We start from the raw sequence: 27,749 nt of genomic DNA, 5'->3' as shown, positions 1-27,749 counted from the left end.
TGCATGTGGAGGAGAAGTGAGGAATCAAACCTGGTGCTTAAAATTAGAGATGTAGAGACCTCTACACCAGGGGTAGTCAAACTGCGGCCCTCCAGATGTCCATGGACTACAATTCCCAGGAGCCCCTGCCAGCGAATGCTGGCAGGGGGCTCCTGGGAATTGTAGTCCATGGACATCTGGAGGGCCGCAGTTTGACTACCCCTGCTCTACACCATGCTGGACTATAAAGATGCCTCTGAGTACAAATCAGTGACCTTGATTCTTATAATGGTAGCAAGACTTTTTCAGATTGCAGAAACAAGCCTCTTCTACAGTAGCTCAGGGCAGAACTGTGTGTTACCTGAGCAAGTTTGTCTTGGGGGAAAATATTTGCTGGTTAACAGTAATGTAAGGCAGGGGGACTTGCAGGGTCAAATTGACTTATGGGACAGACTTGTTTGAACTAACTGCTGTCCAGCACTTCAGCCATAAAAACAAGGATCAGTTATTCACAACAGGAAATCTCACAAAAAGTCTGCAAAAAAAAAAGACATTTGCCTTTTTGATTCTGCACATGGCAGTGGTTTCGCCACAGAAAACCCATTGGAGTATTTTTGATTATGCATTGCACTCACCCTGCATGGCATTTTCTGCATTGTTTCCTCGCAGTACTATAAACTTGCTTTCCTGTAAGCTGTCTATGGCATGCACAAACGTTACTGTCTCCTCCCCTGAGCTGTCTTACACCAATGGCTGAACGGGAAGCCCATGAACTAGGATTCCCATGAGGCTCTGCCAGCAGCATCTGTTGGTCAGGTGACATTACTGCTGACCACAGCCTGCCAATGAGCTCCAATGGATGAAGTACTCTCCCACTTGAGGAAAGCTCTCTCAAATGCAGAATCATTTGCTTAGCTCTATTAAAGGTATCCCCTGTGCAAGCACCGAGTCATGTCTGACCCTTGGGGTGACGCCCTCTAGCGTTTTCATGGCAGACTCAATACGGGGTGGTTTGCCAGTGCCTTCCCCAGTCATGACCGTTTACCCCCCAGCAAGCAAGCTGGGTACTCATTTTACCGACCTCGGAAGGATGGAGTCAACCTTGAGCCGGCTGCTGGGATTGAACTCCCAGCCTTATGGGCAAAGCTTTCAGACGGCTGCCTTACCACTCTGCGCCACAAGAGGCTCTTTAGCTCTATTATGGTATGCAAAAAACAAACAGACACATGTTTTAAAGAGGGGCTACTTAAAAGCGTTAGTAATCTGACTTCAATGAAAAACTGTGAGTGCATAACTGCCCAAGGACATGGTGTTTGTAACAGCTGCATCCTTTTACCAAGGAACACTGCCCAAGCCCTCCTCAACTACTGTTAACACATTACTGAATGATGATGATGATGATGATGATGATGATGTTATCCTCTCAGTCATGTCCAACCCTCGGCAATTCTATAGGAAAGTTTTCTCCATTTGTTTCTGTCAATTACTGAATGTATTCTGCATTTAAATGGGTAGCCATGTTGATCTGAAGTAGCACAACAAAATCAGAGTCCAGTGGCACCTTTAAGACCAACAAAGATTTGTTCAAGGCGTGAGCTTTCGAGTGCAAGCACTCTTCTGAGTAAGAGTGGAATGTCTGAGGAAGAGTGCTTGCACTCGAAAGCTCACGCCTTGAATAAATCTTTGTTGGTCTTAAAGGTGCTACTGGACTCTGATTCTGTTGTATTCTGCATTTGTTTACCCTGCCACAGCCTGTCCTCCATTAATTCAACCAGGATAACAGTTCAAAACATATCTCACCCTCCATTGTTTACACAGCATCCACATGGATTTGTGTACTTGTGCTCTGGAAATAAAATGCATCCAGTTTCTTACTCTGCAGAAGGACCTAAACTATGAAAATATAACAGTAGTAGTAACTTACACCAGTAAAATGTTAAGGCATCCCCTAAAGGAAAAATGGGAACAGTGATTCACCAGAGATAAAGACCAGAACAATGGGGCAGTCCCTAGTAAACAAAGACATTTGTAGCAATAAGAAACTATTATTTGTCTACTGCTGCTTTTTCAAACTCCTCCTTCAGACCCTCTTTTCTACAGCTGAGATTATTTCCAGGGGGCTGTTGCTCAGCTTGGCATGCAGAAGATCCTAGATTCCATCTCTAGTACGTGCAGTCAAAAGCATTAATTAAGTTAGTAGATGACATTATATACATTTTCCTGAGACCCTGGAGAACTGCTTCCAGTCCAAGCAGGCAATGTTGACCTTGATGAACCAGTGCTGGGAGTTCCATTCCTAGGCATGCATGGACCCAATTCAAATCAGGACTGTGGCTCAGGAGATGAAGATATAATCTGAATTGTTATCGCAGTGATGTCATTCCCAGTGCAACCCACAAGTGACACCATCACTTTGCCTGTGGCACTGTAACATTTGCTTCAGCTTCTGTGGTTTAACCATAGAGTTATGGATGAATGCTAGAATGTCCCTCAACATGATGATATCAAGTACAAACATGGCATTGCTGCTGATTTCTCCCTGCAGTTTCCTCATGCTGTCCTGCTGTGGGGAAGCAGTTGGGAGGTCTCCCACTGCAAGCAGAGACCTTACCTCCCTGCCCAGAACACAGCTGTAGAAAGTCTATCTGGGAGACACATGGACTTTGTAGTATATGTAGTCCTTTTCAGCAGTCAGTACATTTTCTCCTTTTTTCTTTCCATTGCCAAGGTGCAGTCAACTCATTGTGACTCTGTAGGGTTTTCAGTGCAAGAAATGTTCAGAGGTGTTTTGCCATTGCCCACCTCTGAGACTCTGTTATTCCTCAGTGGTCACCTATCCAAACACTAACCAGAACCAACCCTGCTTAGCCTCTGAGAGCTAATGAGATTGAGCTAGTTGGGTTATCCAGGTCAGGGTATAAGGCTTACAGAGTACATTCATGGAATCATAGAGCTGAAACATCCCTCCAAGATCATCTAGTCCAACCTCCTGCACAATGCAGGAACCTCACAACTACCTTCCCACCCACAGTGACTTCAATTCCATGCCCAGATGATGCTCCCATCCCCCAAAACCAGAATCCTTGGTCAGTCTGGCCTGGAGGGAATTTGCCTTCCTACCCCATATATATTGAAAGTACAGCATGTATTAGATTGGATTCCATGGAACATTTTCTGCTTGTGCTAAGTCAACTGGATTGTACCCCATCTTGCACAAAGTATATTTCAGCACACACACAAACATACATACCTATTAATGATCTCCTTCAATCCAATCAGATTATTCTTTCAGGCTGAACTGTAATGGTCTCATCAAACATCCTTTTGCTATTTGTACACGGAAACACTGATTGGAAATGGGGGGAAAAATCAGTGCTTGATCTTGTGCAAACAAACTGCCTTAAATTGTCACTCCTCTTTCACTGTTGCATAGCAGGCTCCTACTCCCAGAATAATGATGACAGTATAGCAGCCTCCTCAGATTCACATTCTTCCACAGTAAGTAAGTGATGCTGCTTTGGTTGCTCCCATGGGAGTCTACCACTCCAAAGCATGCTGCCCTGAGTCCTGTGGAAGGGTGCAACAAGTAAGCAGAAACATAGAAGGGATGTCAAATCACCTGGGCCAACTCCCTGCACAACACAGAACATTCACAGCTACCTCCCACTCACTCACTTCTGCTCAGAGGGAGGAAAAAATTGGCCTTTGTCAGCTGGCCTAGAGGAAAGTCCTTCCTTTCCCTAAAGTGGCCACTGGCATTACCCTGAGCATATAAGAAAGGGCGGGGAGAGCCAAGCACTGCCTCATCCCTTCCTACCCTCATTTATTTGCCTAAATTCACAGAATCTGCATTGCTGTCAGATGGCCATCTATCCTCTGCTTTAAGACCTTCAAAGAAGGTAAAAAGGGCTATCTTTTGACTTCCCAAAGCCGTTTCCCAGAAAAATCACAAGCCACTAGCAAGAAAAGTTCATGTTAATGGATGTCTGCATGATTTTAAAACGGTTTCCTTCCTGTCCCTTCCTCAACTTAATTTTGGCCTGTGTTTTTAGACATCCATTATTAAAACACAAACCAACCTTTAGCACTGTAAACCGCTTGGAAACTGGTTATACTGGGCTCCTGCAGTGTCAGCTGGCTGCCCCTAATTTGACTAACCGGGCTTCTTCTGAGCCAGACAAGAGGAGGAAGCTCTGTTGGAAATGCGTTGAGTCTCGGCTGACTCAGACCTCGTCTCTCAATGCAATAAGATGACAGACTGTGAGAATGCTGGAAGAGCAGATGGCAAGCAGGTTAGGCTGCAGCCCATGTCAGCTTGACCCAGATTGCAGCAGAATTCTCCCCCCCCCCTTCCCCTCTCCATGGGCAACTGCAAAGCACCCAGAGGCTCTGCTGGTAGCACATTCTGCTTCACTACAGAAAAACTGGAACAGTCTGTATCATCAGCAAGCAGGGCTTTTTTGTGATGGTACTCACTGATGCTGGCACCTTTGCAGGGAGAGAGTTGCCAAGGCCAGATCCCCACATAGCACTCAGGCAGAGAAAGAGGCTGTGGACCCTCAGAAACACCCCTGTGGGAATCTTCAGGGGGGGGGATTGGTGGAAATCCATATAAGCTTATATATAAGAACGGACACCTTTTTAAATACAAATACAAAATACATTGTACATATGACAACCTGTTTCAAAAAGCCATCATGAAGCTCCAGTAGATGTGGGGATCCCCCGGAATAAACAACAGCAAATGCTGGCAAGGGCTCCTGGGAATTGTAGTCCATGGACATCTGGAGGGCCGCAGTTTGACTACCCCTGCTCTAGAGGGATTCCCAACTTGGAGCTGGAAGCCCTGCCAGTTGATGCTTTGATTCTCTCCCCCCTCCGCCAAGCGCAGTTCTGAGGGCAGGGAGGAAGGAGGTGGTCACTTGCACAACTGGGAAGAGGAGCACATGGAGGAACCGATACACAGACTAGGAATGGGGGTCCTCACTACAGCTGCACCTGTGTGAATGTTTTGTTCCACATGACATTGTTGTGCAGTTGCCCACTTTTTCAGTTTTGTCCTGCTTTGTTCTGTATTCCAGGGGTAGTCAACCTGTGGTCCTCCAGATGTCGGTGGACTACAATTCCCATGAGCCCCTGCCAGCGTTTGCTGGCAGGGGCTCATGGGAATTGTAGTCCATGAACAACTGGAGGACCACAGGTTGACTACCCTTGCTGTATTCTACAAAGCCCGCTTAGGCAGATGTTTTCTGTGAGGTGGTTTGGTATCAATGTGGATGGGCAGGTGTGGATTTCTGGATCTCTGTGCCTATATGAAGCGCCATTTTCTGTGGCCACCAGCCTAGGCTTTTGCTGGTTTTAAAAACGTTTGCAGTAGGTACGTATCACTGCGTCATGTGTGACTGTGAAACTATGATTCCTAATACCCATTTCTTTTTTTTTAAGCTAGCCAAAGTTCTATAGGCAGCTGGGGGGGGGGGGGCGGGGAGGAAATAAGAGTATGGGAGGAAAGAAGGATCCCAGTGTGGACCATCCCTTGCCTGCTACAAATGCCTCTGCAGTGTAGAATTGTCCTCATGAGGAAGCAGCCCCAGTGAAACATCTGAGCGTATCTGGGCATGTGATTTCATTCATGTTTTTAGAGAGCTTGTTCTAGGGAATGTGTTGGATAGTTGATCAAATTGTTTCCAAGGCAGGCCTTGACTAGCAAAAACACCAGGGGGGGGCAGGGGGGGCTTTTCCTGTGCTCTGGGTTACATAAGATTTGTTTGTAAAACAGAGGAGATGGTTCCAAAACCTGCCAGGAGCATGTCTGAGCTGGAATGGAAGGGAGGTGCAGGTAGATGACCAGGAAATTATTTCTGACAGGCAATTACTTGTAATTGTGTTTGTATCCTACAGTATGATAGAGTATGCAGAGTGTATACTTCTTTATGCATTCTTGAGAGGGCCAAAGTTTAAAAAAAAATCATTGATGATAATTTGCTGTGTGTAGACAAGGAGGACCATCAAATTCTGTGTCTTTTAAAGCCAGACCTTGCTATAGTTACATTTCCAAATTCCAGTAGTTTAACAGGAATGTAACAAGTGTTGAGACCTGGGATGATTCTGGATTTACTTTGTTTTTTTCCATTGTGGATCCTGCTGGATTCAGATCAATTTGAACTTGGGTCTTCCTCTATCCCCCCTCTATCTCAGAACAGGGAGGGGTGCCAATTGCAGCAGGAGGCTCTTTCTTTTCTTGAACCGGGGGGGGGGGGGGGGATTGGAGACAGCAGAGGAGAGGGAAATAACAAGAGGCAAATCTCTGCTGAGAGAAGTTAGGGCTTCTGGAGTGCAGTCACTTTACAACAAGCCTTGCAACCGGGAACCAGGACGTCTTTGAACTGATGCTCTGAACAATCAGGGAAGACTGCTTTGCTCTGGGACATAGAGAAGGGAGTTAATTCACAAAAAGCAGAAATTGCTACTCTTTGGCAAGAGTCTACTCTTTGGCAATTTTTGAAATATCAAGGCTTATATCCACTCTAGGATATCATGGGTGGAAGGGAGGGTCACCACGAATCAATCATGCATGTTTTGGAGGGAAAATGTAAAGCACCCAAAATCAAAATGGAAATCGAATTCAGTGTAGACTCCAGGGATTTAGTCAATCTGGGAGTGGGTAAAAAGCTCCGTGCAGACTACACCCTGATAAGCATCCTGCAACGCACCCTCTATTAGTAGTAGCCACACTTCCTCAACACACTAGTTGGTAGGTCCAATCTCTCCATTCTTATCTGCTAGGATTGCCAACCTCCTGGTAGTGGCAGAGATCTCCTGCTATTGCAACAGCTCTGTTACCTGAAGAAAATGGCAGTTTTGGAAGGTGGACTCTGTGAAGTCTCTCCTGTTCCCAAACACTGGCCTCTTTAGGCTCAGCCCCCTTAATCTCTAGGTGTTTCCAAACCTGGACCTGGCAACCCTATTGGCTACCCAAGAGTGGCTTTCTGCTGTGTATGTTTGTGTTTTCGGTCAGTATCTCTCCCCCCCCCCCCCCAAACTGTCTATCTTCCTGTTGGATTAGGCAATGTCTCAACAGTATCTAAAATAATGAACTGGGAGGGGGGGGGTCCCAGTGAAGAAACAAATATAGAAAAATATAGATGGACTGGGAAACCACTATGGCAATTAAATATCCAAATTGGACTATATAGAGACTTCTCTCTTCAGTAATTCTTTTATTCTTATTATTTCATACAAGTCCCAACGCGTTTCACCTTGCAGCTTTTTCAAGGGACGGTTTTTATATTTAAGGACCAACTTCAACTTATTAAGGAATCTCTTGATAGAGTATAAGGTCATACCATAGCTAAACTTAGCTTGTGGCACTTCAGAAGAGTAGCAAAGAATGTCAGCCAAACCCAAAAAGGTGTACTGGAAGTGTTACTTAAGGCCAAGAAAATGGCAAAAGGGTATTTAACTCTTCTTTCCTCCTCCTTCCCACACTGTAGTCTTGATTTATATATTGTCTTGACCTGTTGTAGTCTTTTCCCAGTATCAGATGAGATTTTGTTACACAGCATATGATAGGTTGTTGCCATGGAGAAAACAGATGTGTGAAACTAGCTGGAACAAAAAAACTGAACTATTACTCTTAAAGAACTCAGGGTTTTCTCACACATAGCACTATTAGCTTATGGACAGCACATCAATAGAGTTAAGGAAATGCCCATCTCCTTCTCTGCCCTTCCCTTGCTACCAAACTTGTTTTTTCATGGGTTTTGTAACACATCAGTGCCTCTTAAAATTCAAGCCTTCCCCTTCAAAGAATAACCAGCACTGTGTTAATAGAGATATATCTGATTCATATGGCTGGACACCACTTTTGCCTCAACCCATGTCTATCCAGTTTTAAACTAATGTATCATATTTGCCGGCGTATAAGACGACTGGGCGTATAAGACGACCCCCCAACATTTCCACTCAAAATACAGAGTTTGTTACATTACATTACAGTACTAATGGCCACTATGGGGAGCTATGTCTATCCCAACTTGAAGTGCACCCGGCGTATAGGACGACCCCCCCCCCCCACTTGGAGGCATGTTTTTCAGGGAGGGAAAGTAGTCTTATACGCCAGCAAATACTGTAAATATGTATAAAATAGTATTATGATAGGTCAAAGGTGGTAGTTCTGTCAGGGCCAGAGTCCCTGGTTGCAACATGTTCCACAGGGCTGACTGTTCGGTCAAGGCCAGGTATTTTTGACTAGGGATTGACAGCATATTGACACTTGATGATCTAAGTGTTCTCCGGGGGGCATATTGGGAGAGGTGGTCCCTCAGATACATAGACCCTAGACCATGTATGGCATGGAAGGTAAAAACCAAAACTTTGAATCTGATCCAGAATTCAACTGGCAACCAATGCAGCTGCTGGAGGATAGATCAATAACGGGACCTCCATGGTGTCCTAGTGAGGATGTGGGCTGCTGAATTATGAACCACTTACAATTTCGTGGTCAAGACCTGCGCAGAGCGAGCTACAGTAATCTAGTCTGCAGCTGACCATTATGTGGATCACTGTGGTGAGGTTTTCTGGGGCTAAGTACTAGTAGCTTCACCTGGCAATGATGGTTAAAGGCCAGGCAAGCTACATTTATGATCAGCACCTCCATGGTCAGAGAGAGGTTGAAGGGAGTGTGAAGCTGTTCATTGCACTCCATCAAGGCAGGGGAGTCATGCTTCCTCATGTAGTCCCTTCCTACTCAGTCACAGGACCTCCATCTTTTCAGGGTTCAGCAAGTATTTACACCTTTTCTCCTCAGGTATATCCTCACATCAACTCTGAGAGGTAGTGCAGGCTAAGAGTGTGTGACTGGACTAAGGTCACCAAACAAATTGCCACATCACCATGTAGATTTGAACTTGCATCTCCCAGGTCCTATTCTGTCAGTTTAAGATTTGTTTTTCTTATCTGAAGAAATGGAACAGTTTCCTCAACCCCATACACAGCCATGCCCTGCTCTATTATTTATTCAGTCATGGTGCAGGATTAGTGTTACTCCTGAAGCTTTTCTAAACAATTTTCAGAATTAGCTTTGAAAGCTCCCTTGAGCCTTTTTAGCGCATATGAATGTCATTAATGCATGAGAGGAAATGGAAGAAAGCCATCCTTAAATCAAGAGTGCATTCTAGCCAGTGTTGGTTTTATGTTCGCATTAAAGATGCAGGGAACCCCATGTAATGCAGTTTCTCCTGGCAACAGTCTTGTGGGATCAATCACAGCCATTCCAGTTTTAGAAATGGGCCACAGTAGGCTGGGGCCAAAGTAGATGTCAAATGGCAGCTGCAAGGAATTAACTCCCTAAGCACTTACAGGGGCCTGAATCAGATCAGTATCATGGTGTTTGAGGGAGGAGTTTCAGCCTTTTGCTGTACTGTTTTCCTGATCCAAAACAGGCCCAGGGGGTCTTATTTGCCCCTTGAAAGGGGGCTGCAGGTGCCATCTAACAATAAGACTATGAGAACACCACATCTAGTTTGGGCCTTCGAGTTGCAGCTCCACCAAGACCACCACATCCTCCCTCAGCAAATATCTGAATTCAGATCTGACTGGTCCAACAACAATTGGATTATATTAGCTTTGTGATAGCTGAGATCCAAACTGTGACAATGGCTGCCTGCCCTCCATTCCCCTGTAATTTGATAACACTCTTCCCTCCCTCTACTCTTTTCTTCCCAAGCCTAATCCCTTCTTCAGACCACCACAGCACTGGGATTCACCACACAGCCCGGCAGCCAAAGCCCAGTCTCTTCCCTCCGACCAGCCAGTGCCTGATTATGCCAGGATTTCAGAAGCTGGCACCCCTCAGAAATCTCCAGCAACTGAGAAGACAACAGCTTTGCCCCCGGGCAGGCCTTCGCCGGCAGGTTCCCCTCGGAACAGGCACACACAAACCAGCTCCAGCAATCTCCACCTTCCTTTGGACTCAAAAGCACAGCCAGGCAACGAGGATCCAGCTGTCGTGACTCACGAGCAGTTCAAAGCTGCCCTGAGGATGGTGGTGGACCAAGGTGATCCCAGGACAATGCTGGAGAACTATGTGAAGATTGGAGAGGGCTCAACTGGCATTGTCTGCATTGCTCGTGAGAAGCATTCTGGGCGCCAGGTGGCCGTGAAGATGATGGACCTGCGCAAGCAGCAGCGACGAGAGCTCCTTTTTAATGAGGTGATGGGGATTAAATGGAAAGAGATTAATTTCACATACTTATGACAAGAGGTTTTTCTAGTGGAAATGAGAAGGATATAGGCCAGCATATAAATGCAGTGTTGGCTGGTGGCCACAATATGGGCTAGAGAAATGAATGGCAGGAGCCTTGAGTGTCTAGGCAGGGTGCTGATTTGCAGGTTTCTTAAAGCCAGTCCCTATAACCAATTTGGGGCCTGTTGTTGACATCATTGTGACTGCTTCCCTCAGTTTCCACATTGCTGAAGTTTTAGCAGACCTATGGACGCAGAGTGTAGATCCCAAGTGTGTCAGATGGCATTGTTGACCATAAGCTCATTTGTCTTTCTGTGTCCTTCCCAGGTGGTGATAATGAGAGATTACCAGCATGCCAATGTGGTGGAGATGTATAAAAGCTATCTGGTGGGTGATGAGCTCTGGGTCCTGATGGAATTTCTCCAGGGAGGAGCCCTCACGGATATTCTGTCCCAGATCAGGTAGGAAAAAGGCTGCTACCACAACAACCGGTTAATCCCTTCCATTGGGCACAAGGCAACAAACTTTTTGGAATTTTTGTCTCTTGTGAACTTGTACGTGTATTAGCCATAACTAATGAACTTTAGGATGCTTTGGGCTGATCCTGCATTGAGCAGAGGGTTGGACTAGATGGCCTGTATGGCCCCTTCCAACTCTATGATTCTATGATTCTAACCATGGAGTAGCCAATCTGTGACTGGTATGGTGGTTTGAGTGCCAGGCTAAAACCTGGAAGATCCAAGTTCAAACCTATCCTTGGCCTCAAACCAGTCATTTTTTTCTCAGCCTAAAGTGCCTAAAGTTGTGAGGGAAAAACAGAGGATGAGAGAATGATGTATGCTGCCTGACCTCCTTGCAAGTAAGAGGGGAGAGAAATGTGATTGTTCAAAACCCAATCCCATCAGATCTCAGAAGCTAAACAGGCTCGGCCTTGGATGAGTGACCTCTAAGGAATACCAGGGTCGTGATGTGGAAGCAGGAAACAGCAAACCACCTTCAAACATCTCTTGCCTAGCAGCCAGACAATCTTAGGATCTCCTGGTTACACACACCTGCCATATGGTAATAAAGAAAGAACTATTTGCCATGGAAGTTTTAGCAGCTAAAGACTGTGGTTTTAGCTCAGACAAGTATTATTTCCTTACCAGGGTTAATTGGACTTGTGTGTGGAGGGATCCCATTTGGCAAAGGGGGCATGTGGGGGGCGGTGAGAAATAACCCCCTATGCCCAGCACTGTAGCTCTGATCCTTCCCACACTTTTTTTCCTAAGGTAACAACCAAATAAACATTGTGATACCTGAGCATGAATTTCCAATTTACCATGAATTTGGTACTCTAAGTTAATGGCTATCAGCACATCCTCTGGTTAGAAAATTCAGTGATGAGAATGGAATAAGAACTTGCCTTCAATCTCTTGCTATAACACCAGTGTGTTCATAATTCTGTTGTGTTCTATGAAAGAAAACACTCTCGCTCACAATTTTTTGTTTGCTGTTCTCTTTCAGGTTGAATGAAGAGCAAATTGCTACTGTGTGTGAGTCAGTGCTGCAGGCACTTGCTTACCTGCATTCCCAAGGTGTGATTCACAGAGACATCAAGAGCGACTCTATTCTCCTGACCCTTGATGGAAGGGTAATTTCTGTAGTTTTGGACTCTCCCTGTAATTCGCTTTCAGATTTCCTGGAGCCCTTCAGTTAGAGAAGGGACCAGAGCTCGGTGGTGGAGTTCATCTTTCAGGACGTACGCCTGGCCTCAGCCCGGGCCAGGGCCTTTTCGGTCCGGGCCCCAACCTGGTGGAATGAGCTCCCGGAAGAGCTAAGGGCCCTGCTGGAGTTACCAGCTTTCCGCAGGGCCTGTAAGACGGAGCTCTTCTGCCAGGCATACGGTTGAGTCCGGGGCAGGGTCCCGGGGGAGGGGTTTTCCAAGTGGTTCCCAAATTCATCTCGGCCCCGACTCTCATTACATTAGATTAGATCTAGTGCCCCACCCTGAACAAGGAGGGATTACTAGAGATTATGATTGCCATTGTGATTTTAATGGGGATTTTATTGGGGTTTTATTGTTTTAGAATTCTATGTGTAAACTGCCACGAGGCTACGGCAAGCAGCGGTATAGAAATCAAATAATAAATAAATAAATAAACAAACAAACAGGCATAAAGAAATCTCTAACAACAAAAACCTCAGGTAGCAAGTCTGTGAAAGACTTCTGTCTTTGAGACTTGCTGCCAGTCAAAGTAGGCTGTAGTAAGCTAAGTGGTCTAATGGTATAGACCAATCCTTGGTCTAATGGTATAGACCAATGGTATAGAAACCAATCCTTCTTGATTTCCTTTTCTTAACCATTGTTTAGGATGTCCAGTGATTGTTGTTTTCCTCTTTCACATAGGTGAAACTCTCCGATTTTGGTTTCTGTGCTCAAATCAGTAAGGATGTACCAAAAAGGAAGTCCTTAGTAGGAACACCTTATTGGATGGCTCCTGAAGTTATTTCTAGGTCTCCATATACCACAGAGGTAAGTATTGACCCTGAACTACAGAAAGGGCAGCAAACTACAGAAAGGGCGGCAGAAAGATGGCACATCTTCTGGAGCCAATTACAAGCTGCTTTTCTTAGCCCATTCATTTGCCTTGATAGGTAGATTTAGCATGGCATGGTCTGGTGTCTTGTGCCACATTTTTATTATTTAAGGGATACAATAACCCAAACAGGGTTTGGGTTATGAGGGCTGGATCTGACATAAATGTCATTTTGTTAGGCCAGCCCGTAAAATGTAATGCCAAGTACTGGAGATATAAATTTTATAAATGACATGGGCAAATCCCATTAACGATATATTTTTTACTCAAGATACAAACAACAGTAATTGATTCCTAGGAACAAAAGCCCAAATAAATGTATTTAAAGATATATAAGCCTAGGTTTTCCCAAGAGATACCATAAAAGGTATGTGTCTGGTATCTTACATTTCCATACAAATTACTTACTTATATATAGAGAACTTTTAGGAGACAAGTCATCTTCCTTGCAAGTAAATAAGGTCGCTTTTCAGCCCACAACCAAGCAGGGTTACAATCTGTCTCTAGCTCTTTGTTTTGGCTCCTCTGTTATCGTACCTCAGAGAAACTTGAGGTGGCACACAGAACTTCCCCTTCCACTGCCCTCTCTACCCTAACAACACCAACCCTGTGAGGTAGTTTAGGCTGAGTGACTGGACCCAGGCGTGGGGGGGGGAGAGAGGTCTGAACCTGGTTCCCTCAGGTCCCCTCACTGCCAGTTCGCATCCCTCCTACATTTTCCATAGAAGTGGTGGTGCTATGGTGGAGAGGCTGTTTCTGAAACCTCCGAGGGGTGCATTTTGTCCTCCCACAACCCATTTTCCTTCATGGGCTGAGAACAGCTGTGGCAATCCTCACTAAACTGCAGTTGGAGGAGGCAAGAGACAAAAACCACCATGTTATCATAGCCATCCTCCCCCCCCCCCACACACACACAACTAATTTGCCTCAGCCTCAAAGGCCAGCCCTCTAGCAATTTCCTTTCTGTTTCTGGACAGCTTCGATCACACACACCTTACTGTGTGCCCCCACTCACCCGCTTCCTGGATAAGAGCCCTGGATGGGCTGCTGCTGGACCCCAGGCCATATGGTTACCACTCTTGGACTAGAAGATCATTTTCTTTTTTTAAACAAATAAGACGTGAGCTTACTAGGAATGTTCCGAAGAATTTAATTCTTCCCTGAACAATGCAATTGCTACTTTGGATTATATTGTTCACAAGGATTAATTACCCCAAACATTCCTGAAGCTAGCTACAACAATGGTACATGAATATGGAGATAGATATATGCAAAGAGTAGACAATGAAGTTATGGCACTGCTGCCTCTGCATAGCCAATGATTCAGGACAGGGAAAAGACAGTTGTTACAAATAAGATGGAGAAGAGAATGCTTCCTTAATTCTGGGTGTCATCCACTTCCTGTGTCTCCTCTTTCCCACAAGTCATGTTGCACAATGTGACCATCAGGACAGTCCTAAATAGTGGCTTTAATGGTAGACAAGGCTGTAATTCTGCTTAGAATTGTACTGTGCAGCACCTGTGAAATGAATTTTTTTACAAGAAAGTCCTACCTACAATTTTATAATCTAATTAAAGAATGGGAGACAAAAGAAAGGCTATTTGAGTTCAAGCATCTTGATTATTAAGGGCTGCAGTTTTCCCTCACTGCCCTGTTACTGAGAGTCAGGGTGAGGTTGCTGAAATCTGGAGGGTGGGACAATTATGATACAGATTTACTTAGTTTGTAAACTAAGAAACAACATTTCCGTCATCATCTGAGGTAGAGAAGAACTCACCTCCCTTCCCTGGAATCTGAAATGCTGGAACAGCAGCATCCCAAGCACCAGGAATCCTAGGAAATGTTGTGTGTTCACAGTACTTGTCATGAACCTCACTTTCCCCAGCAACACTATATTGTTCAGGGTCCTTGGTACCTGGAATAATAATGTCCCAGGTGCCAGAAAGGGAGTAGGCTTGAGGTGAGCCTTCCACCCCCAGATCAGGCCAGATAAATGGGAGGAAAGTAGTGTGTGGGGCAGGATTCCGGGACAGGTGGGGCTGGGGAAACTGGAAACCCTATCATACTCCTGCTTATAGCATCAGGTGCATGACAAGATTTCTTTATTCCACAATCTGGGACTGGAGGCAATACCCCCCCCCCCCATATTTCAGTTTGCCAAGTCCAGTTCCAACTGAACTAGGAAGCACTTGCTCATCAGTACAGGAAGAGATCATCTCCACTAAATGTGCATAAATGAAGAAATTCACTAACTTCTACAGCTTTTTTGCTAGAAATGGCCTAAATGAAGCCATGTTACTGTATCTTTTACTGTTCTTTTTCTTGCTGGGAAGTTCTATTAACTTGGGAGTGCCAGGGGACCAATTATACTTGTGCAATGTTGTGTTTTTGCAGGTAGATATCTGGTCTTTGGGGATCATGGTGATAGAGATGGTAGATGGAGAACCCCCCTATTTCAGTGACTCTCCAGTTCAAGCAATGAAGAGGCTTCGAGACAGTCCTCCTCCCAAAATAAAGAATTCTCATAAGGTTAGTATGTTTGCAAGAAATTCATGCAAGTAAATAATTACATATTATTATAATAAATTATTTCCTTTGAAGATGCATGGAACTACAGGAGATCAACAATAATTTTGTATGCTGTTTTGCTGCAACTTACCCTACTTGGAAGTTAAACCATAGTTGTCATAGATCCCCACTGATGTATGCTGCTTTTTGGTACTTTCTGCAAAGCTTTGTAATGTTGGCAGTGACAATGACATCCAACTAATTGCAGCTCTTGAATCTGTTCTCCAGCTCATCTATGAGATGGATATCAGACTAATAAATCACTTTCATGTGAAAACTATCTCATCTGGTCAACTTCATGACTTCATTGCAACCTTAGCAATATTCCATGTTGTTTTGGTCCCGATACGTGAGAAAATATACAAGCTGGAACTACATTTTTTTTTGTACCAGACAGGTTTCTGGTAATGAAGCTAGTCATGAAAGAAGATAGTAATGAAAGCCTTGAAGGCTCAAGGTGGTCTTGTCTTTTTCCTTCCACAAGAGTGGAGGCCCAATTAAACTGAACTACTCTCAGAGTCTTGGATATCCAATGGGGTTCCAGAATTTTTCTGAGAGATCTTGAGACACTGGTCAGTTACTCAAAGTGAGGTCTTGGTTGGATCTGGAGTTCTTTCTTCAGTTACATTTGGCTCAGAAGTTATACCTTATCTTAGATATAACCAGTCTGGCTACACTGCTACTTTAGTCAATGCTAGATTATTATAATGGACTTTGTGCAGGGTTGCCCTTGAAAACATGTCTGAAATGTCAGTTTCTGCAAAATTTATCAGCCAAGCTGCTAAACATCTGCATTGATTGCCTGTGTGTTTCTAGATTATGTTAAAGACTGGTTCGAACCTTTAAAGCTGAGGACCTATATACTTAGTAGAAGATCACCTCTCCTAATGTGAGCCTGTAAGAGTACTCTGCTCTTCACAGTAGGAATTCCTTAGTGTCCCAACAATTCCAGAGAAAGTACATAGCATAACTTTTAAAAAGTCTTGTTGAGTTAATAGGGTTTGGGTGCATTTGGTGAGTGAATATGATTTTGCTAATGGTTCTGAAAAATTTGATTCGATTGTTTTATGGACTTTTATGGGAACTGCTTTGATCAATATGGACATACGGTATGCAACTACTCCTAAAGAAATATACAGAATGGGTCAAGAAACCCCAGGACTGGTAACTAATTTCTTTATGACCCTACAGCCAGCTAGTTAATGAAGTATTTTTTTCCTGAGGTCTATTCCAAGTTATAGCCTTGAGATTTTCGACATCATTCCTGCAGACCGGTGCTGGCATCTAGTGGCCACAACCAGAAAGACCACTTACCAAAAAAAATGCTTAGGAGTGCACAACCATTCAGTCACAGTGAGCTTAGAAAAGTACAGGAGTAGCTCTGCTGTTTACACAGGTGTATCCTGTAACTGGCCCTAGAATTTGCTTTTGAAATTGGTGAGCTTGGAGAAGTGGTGTACACAGTAAATTGCAAAGAGCCAGCTTCTCCCCCCTCCCTCCCAATATATGATGTGTGCTGATCACTGGTGGCATAAGCCTTTCAGGAGTTTCACCTAAGAATAGTGACATGCTGAAGTTATTGAGTCTTTCAGTCCCCACCCAGACATGCAGAATTCATTCAGGAATTACTGGCTCCACATGTGTCTCTTTTATTATTCCCTTTGGCAAACCGCCAGCAGTGTCAGTGTCAGGAAGCTTCTCTGTGTCTCAAGAGGCCCAACGGAGACTGATTTCAAGTCGCAACAGCCTGATCTTCATCATCCATGGTTCCTTCCTTGCCATAGTTGGAAGTGTATACTTCCTTCTCTTCCTCAACCCTGTGAAACAAATTTTACATATGCAGTAAGCTTTGGGAGTAAGCAAGGTTTGAATTTGAATCTCTTGGCATATCTGCTTGCCAGGATATTGCAGGCATGCCATTTCACACCCATATCTGATGTACATTCTTAGACTAATTGAAGTCAATGGGCTTAAAAGAGTGTAACTCTGTTTAGGAGTGCTCTGTAGATTTCAAAACAAGTGACAAAGGTAGGATAGGCAGCATCTCTAACAAGGTATCCCAAAATAAGAATTCAGTCAAGATCTTCTTGGGTCCAAACCCAGCAATCTGTGCATTGGCCCACACTGACGTCAGCAAGCTACAGAGCACAACTGGAAAGAGAAGAAACTGAAAATACAATCTACCTGTCATGTGATGCCCAGGTTCAGATCTGCAGCACTGACAAAATATGATAGCATATAAAGAGAACATCTACAAAGTAGATTGTGTTCCTTCATAAGAGATTGGGCTTGATTTAGTGGCAACTAGGGATGGGCGCTTTGGCCGCCAAAGTGGCCAAAGCGCCCAACCCTAGTGGTGACCATCTAGAGAATTTGTAAAATGTTTAGCGTCTTACAAATTTTGATTTTTAAAAAAACCACTTGCTAGTTAATTCTTGCCAAATCTTCAACTCACTCATTCTATTTCCACAGGCTTCCCCGGTTTTGAGGGACTTCTTGGAACGGATGTTAACACGAGACCCTTTAGAGCGGGCAACAGCGCAAGAACTTCTGGATCACCCTTTTTTGCTCCAGACTGGCCTTCCAGAGTGCCTGGTGCCCCTCATTCAGCGGTATAGGAAGCGTACCTCCACCTGCTGACCCACAGCTTAAAGAATTCTAAGTATTTGAGGAATGAAATGAAACTTCCTTCTGAAAATATTACGTGGATTTGGACAGGACCAGGGTAGTTCAGCCGTGTGACCACTACATGCCCAGTGTTCTTTTCAAGATGTGAATGTGAGAGGGAATTTTCACCATCTTTGGCTGCTTTTTTAATGTTTACTTTTTTTTTTGCTGAAGACAATCAAAAACTGGATTACCACAAATCCTAGTGGTAATTATAGATATTGTGAAGTTTCAGGAGTGTTCACCTTTCATTAGGACACATAGCTTTTGTAAAATAATCCATACAACATGAATTGTATATACCTGTAAGCAGTTGGGAACAGCAACTTCTATCTACTGAACTGGAACAAGATTCCTCACACAAAAATATGAATTTTTGTTTTATAATGACAAGGCCAGTGTCCTCAAATTACGTACATGACATCCCAGTGGTTGGACATGACAGCCCCACTGGATATGGATCTACTATCACTTCTCCTTGCAAAAGATTTCTTCCAGTGCTTTTAAAGTTCATTCTGCAAGAATGAATACTCTTGGATCGAATAATCCATGGCTTTTCAAATGGTAAGAGCGATCTGTCATTACATGCACTCCATGGCAGATACTTCTCCAGCGACACTGGGAACTTATGCTTGAACCTTCAGAGCAAGTAAACATAGTGCCTTCCTTCGCAATGATGGACCTGGAAGGCAATGCAAGGATTGTCCAAATAAAAACTTTGGTTTGTTAGTTTTCAGGCCTCTTCTAAGTACACTGGATATGTCAAGGGACACAGCTCTAAGGCAGCTATTGGATGGTGTTTTATACCAGCTACTGAGTTCTGTAGTAAGATTTATCCCTTTGAAACTTGTTTGTTTTGCTGGTGAGAATGTTTAGTCTCTACCTCCCATGTTTCTAAGGGCAGGGGGATGCATGGAACAGAGTGAAACATCTGCTCATGGTTCTATATGCTCCTGGATGTAGATGGACCACTTTTCGTATTCTTTTCTAAAATCAATGCAGATGTTTTGTATGGCAAGTCTTCAGTGTAAAGTCAAGGTCTCTTGACACTTAGTTTAAACTGTACTATGTGCATTACTATGTGGAGAGTAATTATGACATATCTGCAATCCAGTCTTGTGAAATCAGTGTTTTGCATTTGGACTACAAGAGTTATAGAAATGATAGAATGTCTGGTGGGGTCAGGCTTCACTTCTGCCTCAAAATTTGTCTTCACACAGAGTAAGCTGCATATCCAGTCAGCTGCAGAAATGACAATGGGGGGAGGGAGTCCTGAAAATCAGGGGGAAATGTTAAATACTTCCATATGTTCCAAGATTCTGAACAAAAAGGCAGGTATACCTTTTTTTTTAAAAAAAACTAATAATCTCAAATATTTACTCTATTTGTGAGTTGTTGGCAATTGTTGGTTTAAATTAAAATGAGTTTTTGATTATTCATAAGTCTGCTGTAATACTGAGGTATTTTTTAAAATGCATTCAGTTATACGGGGCTGTGTGGCTAAACAAATCAATCTGAAGTCCAAAGAGAAGAACTTCAGCAGAACGCCTAGAAGTCAAGTTGGGCACAATGCATTTTTAACAGAGATACTAAGAAGGTAATGGCAGAGTTGAAATCTTATGGCCCAGTGCCCTGTACTGATTTCTTATGGAGGTGGGAACACCTTCCATTGCACAAGATGGGGCCGCCCATTCACTTCACTGGAAAGAGATTCATATTCCAAAGCCCCATCCGACATATAAAAACATTCATGGCACTTGATTGTGGTGCAGTACAACCATATTACTGTAGCAGAGAAGAGGAATAACCATCTGTCTCCAAGGGCACACCAGCAGCTCTTAATTCCCGCAGAAGTGCGTAAGGAAATCCAACCACTTAATTATGGTTTCATTACAAGGTGGTTTCCATTTGTGCTTCGTTTTAAAGAAAGAGTCATTCAGAAGGAGATACGTAATAAGTAACTTAACTTTATTGTGTTTGGTAAATGGTTAAGCTTGTAAACTATATAGCCAACTGATAAAACAAATTTTCCAAATAGCAGCATTCAGAGTTTCCTCATAGAAGAACCATGCACATTCAAAGAAAGATTTAGGAACTCTTTACTTTGTAGATCAGGGGTAGTCAAACTGCGGCCCTCCAGATGTTCATGGACTACAATTCCCAGGAGCCCCCTGCCAGCGAATGCTGGCAGGGGGCTCCTGGGAATTGTAGTCCATGGACATCTGGAGGGCCGCAGTTTGACTACCCCTGTTGTAGATCGTGAAAGTCCAATTATGACACAGCCAAAATGACAACACATATACAAATAAAGGAGACAGGAGACTATGATGGTAGACAACAAGGACAAGGATTTCACATGGCCTTATTGCTTACAAAACTCTTTGGGGCAACTAACTCTTTTTTGGCCTTGACCAAAGCACCACAAAGTATGTCTCAAATTAAGCTGAGTAGACCTTGGAGAATCAGGCATAGATGCACTAAGCTCCAAGTGTGAATAGTAATCTAATTTACAAGTGAGTAATATAATAACAAGCTTGGCCTATTGACAGTGTGAAGTCCTAAGGTAAGGAGATGGCATGGCTCAATAGTCTTTTTTCTAAGTCTTCTAGGGATTATGCACAAGATACACTGCAGTGCTTGGCAAGCTATTTCTGGCGATCCACAGAACAGACAATGCTGGCTTTGACAAGCTGATGGTCTGCCTCAATCAACTGAAATGAATGGGACGACAAAGATTTAAGATGAGGCTCTCTACTTTAATCCCTGCTAGATGCATATTTGATGTGCCTGTAGACATTACTGGAATTCTGAAAGCAGGTAAATGGGTGACACCACAAAATGGCTGCCTCAGGAGCAAACTATCTATACGGCGGCATCCATGCGTCCAACTTGTAGATGCTATTACCATTTTTAAATGATTTTTAAATGCTGTGAGGGCCATAGCCCATTGAAGTAAGATGTTTTGTTCACCCCAACACCTTTTCAAGTACAGAAACAATGGTGGTGTATGGCCATTTTGTCACTGGAAAATGTGTTGCTTTATAATGGAAATCGCTGTTTTTGAATTGGGTGTTCCCTGCAGACAGAGAGCTGAGGCCTCCTGGGTTCTTCCAAAGCACCTCCTCCAACAAAGTGGTGGAAAGCCAGGATTGGCTCTTGGCTTTGTGGGAGAGATGTTTTGGCAATGAAGAGAGTGGTTGCCAGGAAACTCATTGGCCAGTGACACAGTGAGTGCCATGTTGGGCTGCAACATTTACTAGGTGTAGCCATTTCACCCTTGATAAGAGTATGAATATCAAAATGTGTCCCTTCCCACATTCCTGTGAACCAACAAAGGTCCCAGTGGAATCACATTTTGTTGTGGTTCCTCAGACCCACACGGTTACCCACTTCTATCCTATGAACCTTGTAAAAAAAGAAGATGGACACCAGTCTTGACACCAGTATTAAGATGCCTTATACCAAGTCAGACCCCTGGTCAGTCATGATCAGTATTGTCTACTCTGACTGGCAGCAGTTTTCTAGGGTCTCAAGAGGAGGTCTTTCATGTCAGGTGCTCCTTTTAAGTGGAAATACTGCAGACTGAAATTGGGACTTAGAATCATAGAACCATAGAGTTGGAAGGGGCCATACAGGCCATCTAGTCCAACCCCCTGCTCAACGCAGGATCAGCCCTAAGCATCCTAAAGCATCCAAGAAAAGTGTGTATCCAACCTTTGCTTGAAGACTTTCTGCATACAAAGCAGATGTTCTAACCCTGAGCATCTCTCCCTTCTCACTCTTTCCCCAGGTGGAGGGGCAGTTTTCATGAGCAAAACAGGACTGTAAGGATTAGAACCACCACCACCCCTCCTGCTGCACAATCCAGCTCTGGGTTATACACATCTGAAATGCATGTTTCTACATGCTGGGAAGATCCAATCAGAGATCTCCCTCACCATGATTTCTGTTTCAGTACTTATTAAGCCTGATGATCTTTGTGTACAATTCAAAGACTACCTGGGTACAATTCAAAGACTACTTCATTTAGGTCAGCTGAACAGGTGTTGGAAGCACCGATAATCTTCTTTAAACCAAACCCAAACATCCCCAAGTGTATCAGAGCAATGTGAACTCTTACTAAGCCTTACACAAAAATGTATCAGTCTTATGCTAAAACCAGGAAGGATTTCCTGCCTGTGTATTTTGCAAGAATTGCCACGCATGGCTTACTGGCTTATTTTTATTTAAATATTCTACTGGGACAGTCACTAAAGCCAAATTAAAACAATTCATAACAATTAAAACCACACTGACAGACATTTATGCTGACTGCCATAGCCTATATAAATAAATACATACTACCACAGCAGAAAAATCAGCAAAACCATAAGTAGCCAGTAAATCCAGTTGGGATCCTTAAAGATCATTGTTTGGACAGCCACCAAGTGCTGTTAGAGATGGAACAAAATGATTTGCTCCCGGTCCAAGAACCTCAGCGCCACAACCACGGAGAAATTGGATGGGCCAGGACGGTGTCAGAACCAAATTGGGGCCAGCCAAGAGCCAGGGAGCGTGAGCCCATCTGAGGTCCCCATGGCCGGGGCGAAGGCATTTTTCGACGGCAGCTGCAACTGCGCACACTTGGCTGGATCCTGCCCAAGAAGACGTAAACTCCTTGCTACATATGGACAAACAAATCAATGCAAGACTTGTCTGAGTCTGGTATGAAGACACAGGGCCATACATCGAAAACCTCCGCTTCCCCGGGAGAGGGAAGCTCGCCTCCAGGCCTCGACGGGGCGCCGACGACGTGGGGAGGAGCGCCTCTTCCCGCCGGCCGTGGGCGCTGGCGGGGCGGGTGAGGAGGCGCGCCGCGGGGTGGCGGGCGCCTAGCAGCCCAGGAGGCTCTGGCAGTCAGGCGCCGTGGCTCTGCGGACCAGCGGGCGGCCTCGGAGGGACTGGGCCGCCTGGGCGGCTTCCGAGAGCGGCTTGCCGGGCGCCGAGTCTTGGGGCAGCCGCCGCTGGGGCACCGCCGCCGCCTCCTCCTCCGAGTGCCGCCGGCCGCTCGCCACGTGGGCCGCGGGAGTGGCGGCGGCGCCGGGGGCCGGCTGCTCCGGCAGGGTGAGGATCAGGGCCCCGGCGGCCCGCAGTGCCCGCACGCACTGGCCGTGCCCGCCGTGGGCGGCCAGCTGGAGGGCGGTGCGGCCGGCGCGGTCGGCGCGCTCCAGGCACAGCTGGCCGAGGCGTCGGAAGGCGCGCAGGAGCCACTCGACCACGGCGGTGCGGCCGGCCGAGGCGGCGTACATGAGCGGGCTCCAGCCGCGCGCGTCCACGGCGTCCGGGTCGGCGCCGTACTGCACCAGCAGCTGGGTGGCGTCCAGGTGGCCGCGCTCGCAGGCCAGGCTGAGGGCGCTGCGCCCGGCGTCGTCGCGCAGGTTAACGGCGGCGCCGCGCTCCAGCAGCATCCGCGCGAAGGCCAAGCGCCACGCCGGGTCCTGCAGCGCCACGGCGAACATGAGCGGCGTGCGGCCCCGCTCCGCCCGGCAGTCCACGATGGTCCCGTCCAGCGCGTCCAGCACGAAGCGGCCCAGGTGCAGGCGGCCCGCCCGCATCGCCTCCAGGAAGGTCCGCGTGGCCGCCCCCGGGCCAAGGTCCCGCGGCTTCAGCATGGCCCGACTCCGGGCGGCGGCGGCTCCCCGGGGCCGCTTTATAGCCTCGCCTCAAGACGAGTCGCCATGGCGATGGTTGCCTTCCAGCGGCGGGAGAGGCACGGCCGCCGCCTCCTTGCCAGGCTGGGGCGTCAGAGGGGCTCTGTCTCTCCAGCCGGCTCGCCGAACTCCCGCCCACATCCCCGCCGGGGTGAAGCCTTCACACGTTACGTGCTCGGGTTGTAGCTCGGGCAGTGCCTTTCTGCGTCTTAGAACGGGTCGCCTGCCCACCATGTTAGTGTCTCCTCAGAAAGGACAGTGTAAAATAGAATCACGGGGGAACGAGCAGAGAGTGTGGTGAACACTTACTGGGAAGACAGGTGGCCTTCCAGGAACAGGCGAGGATTTCTGTCTGGGCTCTTTCTGTTTTGTTCTCCAAGAAATGGGGTTCCCTGACCTCCAGATTATGACCAATTTGCCTGTTGAGACATCCCACTGAAGGGCAGCCTAGCCAGGATAAAATACACGTGGGCATCAGTTGATGATATCAGGGAAGTAGCTCACAGGTGAACCTCTGAACTGGGTCGATCGGAAGGGCTGTGTTTCAAGATACTGAGGGCACCGTCTGACCTATGATGGCAACATGCAAGTAGTCGCTTGACCTCAGCAATCCTCGACCCAGTGTCTACATGGCTTTGGTTAGGGACCAGCTCTGTACACACATCAGAGAGTCTTGTTCTCCCTGCTTTTCTATGGGGAGGAGGATGACAATAGCAGGACTGGAACAGGCAGTGCTGTTTTCAAAGTCAAATGTGTGCATGGCTGTGAGGTTGCCCTGGTTGCCTGTATCAGTCTTTCCAGTAGGGATAAGCTTCCTGGGTTGTAAAATGACACAGTGGGCCCCAAGATCAGTCCTCTACTCCAGTGGTCCCCAACCTTTTTATCACCAGGGACCGGTCAACACTTGACAATTTTACTGAGGCCCGGGGGAGGGGTAGTCTTTTGCCGAAGGACGTCACTGCTCCACTCGCTTTCCCACCAGCGCCCCTGACTTCCCGCCATCTGCTGGGGGGGGGGGCGCTTCCAGCAGCAGCTGTGCAGTGCCACGCTGAGGGGGAGCCCCAGCCATGGCGGCCGCCGGAGAGCACCAAAGGTGAGCCGGTATCAGAGTGGCAGGGCAGCCCCCGAGGCAGCAGCCGAGGACGAGGAGGAGCCACGGCCCGGTACAGATTGATAAACGGACCAGTACCGGTCTCCAGACCGGGGGTTGGGGACCACTGCGCTACTCAGTATACCCAGCTCTTGTGTTTTTATCACTTTTTTTTTTCTTCTTTCCAGATTGTTGGATGGAAAACACGTAAAGGAAGCCTTTTTGATATATGTAAACAGGAAGACAGAGAGAGAATTGGGTAACGAGACAGCTTCCCTTAGAGCATCCGATTTCATTTGCAAATTAGGATGCAGGCCATGTGCACAATATGTTCAGCATATGCGTACATATGCACAATACCCTGTTTTAGGATTAATTTTACATTTCTTTGAAGCCAGGAGAAAATACCACACATTCATTTATAGTTCCCAGTAATTAATAGAATTCCAGCCTCAGATTTGGGGTGAACAGACAAGTGTAGGAATTGGATGTGTATTCAATCAAGTCTGGTCCTGCCAGATCTTGAAAGCTAAGCAGGGCTGACTCTGGCAGGGATTTGGATGGGAGACCTGAAGGTCTTTGGTGGTAGTTCCTCCAAGGACCACTAGGGGTCATGATGTGGAGGCAGAAAACGGCAACCCATCTTCAAACATCCCTTGTCTGGCTGCCGGGCAAGTTTTTGCCATATGATAAATAGAAATATTCAGAGCAGGAAGTTTTTGTTTGTATTGTTTTTCAATTCTGTAATTTTAGTCCTCCTGTACTGTTTATTGGAGGTCTTTGCTATATGATCAAATTGCTTTTCATAGTTTGTAAACTGCCTTGAGCCCCAGGGGAAAAGGTGGGCTATAAATAAAATTAATAATAATATTGAATGTAAGTGTCTGGAAAACATTTCCCTCATATACCTTTCCATTTAACATTCTCTTCTTTTGGAGCAACCCAGAATCTTCTTTCAGTCACATGGATTATCAACATCAACCCACCATCTTGCTGTTTGTTCTAGATGGCATTATGAAGGAAGGAGTGGTTTAAGTTAGTGATGGAGAAAGCAGTTTGTAGTAAGTCGCCTTCTGAATTCTTTCTGGATAAACAGGCCACATTTTTTCACATGCCTCTCATGTATTTGAAGAGGAATTTTCTGGATATGACAAAAGTAACGCATAGCCTTTGAACAGATTTATCTGAAGGGCAGCACTGGGGCAAACTAGGCTCTTAAATGTTTGCTTTCAAAGAATGATCACCATGTTACCTGGGCTCCTTCATGATGTTGGTTATTCATATCTGTGAACCAACAGAAACTGTCTGTTTGTTTGATTTTGTTTTCCTTCCTTCCTTCCTTCCTTCCTTCCCTCCCTCCCTCCCTCCCTCCCTCCATCCCATTTTAATGCCGCTCTTAATTGCTTCTCAGGGTGGTTTACAACATAGATGTTCCAGTGTAAAATAAGATGCAACACACTCCAGAATTAATCCTGGCCCCCACTTAGTGGAATGAGATCCCAGAGGAGATCCAGGCCCTACTGGAGCTAGCACAATTCCCTAGGGCCTGCAAAACAGAGCTCTTCCACTAAGCTATTGGTTAGAGCCAGGACAGCTGATAACAGAATCCCCCTCCTATTAGATATGTGCATGTTAAGTTATGGTTAAACTTAAATGGCTAAATGTTAATAATGTATTCTATTTCATTTATTTAATCTTTATACCACCCTCCCAGTGAGCTGGCTCAGGGTGGTGTACATCATTTTCCTTTCAGATATACAGATAGACAAAACAATTACATTAAAATATAGATTTGAAATTAAATTAAAACAGATCTGGATTGAATGTCAGCATCAACAGTCCTGGATTTTTCCTGTTCTCCCAGAAACAGATTAAGAGCTGGATGTCTTACAGTAGGGGAGCCCAATAGATGTCACGTGTGTCTTCGGCCCCAACCAAAAGCCTGACAGAAGAGTTCCATCTTGCAGGCTCTGTGGAACTATGCCAGCTCTGATAGGCTATGCCAGCTGGATCAGTTCCAGGAGCTCATTCTACCAGGTAGGGGCCAGGACAGAGAAAGTCCTGGCCTTGTTTGAGGCCAGACATACCTCCTTGGTTCCAGGGACCACCAATTTGTTGGTGTTAGCAGAGTGAAGCACTCTTCAGGAGGTATAGCTAGAAAGGCGGTCTCTCAGGTATGCAGGGCCCAGACCGCAAATGGCCTTATGGTAAGTACCAATATCTTAAATTTGATTAATCTAGTTTATCAATATATCTAATTCTCAACATGGTGGATACTTAAATCTGATGAGAAAAAACAGACTTTTTACAAACCTGAAACGAGCTCCAGGATTGGAGTAAAATCTCATATGCCTTGGGGAGTTCACCTCCCCCACAATAATAGCAGGAATTATAGCTTTTCAGAAATGACTGCCTCGTAGTAGCCATTATGGCCATAGCTAGACACCTACAACAATATTGCCAACCTTAAAGCCTTGGGTTCTGTAAATCAGGGGTAGTCAACCTGTGGTCCTCCAGATGTCCATGGACCAGCGTTTGCTGGCAGGGGCTCATGGGAATTGTAGTCCATGGACATCTGGAGGACCACAGGTTGACTACCCCTGCTGTAAATTATATGGGAGGATCTTTTCCAGGGTAGTTTTAACTTTTGAATGAGGACTCATCACTCTGCCATGGAAAGCTGGCAGCAACCACAGGTGAATGTAATAACATAAGACTTGCAAGACCCAGCAGTGTTTGCTAATGATCAACAGCAGCTACCCCATAAAGGCCAGTGTGATTCATACTAAGACCCAGATTTGAATCCCCACTCTGCTATGGGCTGTTGTGAGGGTAAAAAGGAGCAGAGGAGAATAAAATAAGCAGCTTTGCCTCCCCATTGTGAAGAAAAGCAGGATATAAATGAAGTAAACACATAATACATCCAGCT

The 27,749-nt window shown here is 45.6% G+C and overlaps 1 protein-coding gene across 10 annotated transcripts in view; it reads left to right on the top strand.

The window, feature by feature from the left end:
• The window catches only part of PAK6 (p21 (RAC1) activated kinase 6), a 60,693-nt gene extending 41,211 nt beyond the window's left edge, over positions 1 to 19,482 (top strand). For all 10 annotated transcript variants that reach the window (XM_077322911.1, XM_077322919.1, XM_077322909.1 and 7 more), the window contains 6 exons: positions 9,707 to 10,192; positions 10,553 to 10,686; positions 11,732 to 11,858; positions 12,615 to 12,740; positions 15,200 to 15,334; positions 17,846 to 19,482. In XM_077322911.1, the coding sequence (XP_077179026.1) occupies positions 9,707 to 10,192; positions 10,553 to 10,686; positions 11,732 to 11,858; positions 12,615 to 12,740; positions 15,200 to 15,334; positions 17,846 to 18,013 (1,176 nt within the window). In that variant the 3' untranslated portion in view covers positions 18,014 to 19,482. The remainder of the gene's footprint in view (positions 1 to 9,706; positions 10,193 to 10,552; positions 10,687 to 11,731; positions 11,859 to 12,614; positions 12,741 to 15,199; positions 15,335 to 17,845) is intronic.
• Positions 19,483 to 27,749: the final 8,267 nt, after the last annotated feature.

The sequence above is a fragment of the Paroedura picta genome, chromosome 2 (genome assembly GCF_049243985.1).
Source record: "Paroedura picta isolate Pp20150507F chromosome 2, Ppicta_v3.0, whole genome shotgun sequence".
NCBI classification, from domain to species: domain Eukaryota; kingdom Metazoa; phylum Chordata; class Lepidosauria; order Squamata; family Gekkonidae; genus Paroedura; species Paroedura picta.
The sequence above is the reverse complement of the archived record's forward strand: the minus strand, read 5'-3'. Positions and strand labels throughout refer to the sequence as shown.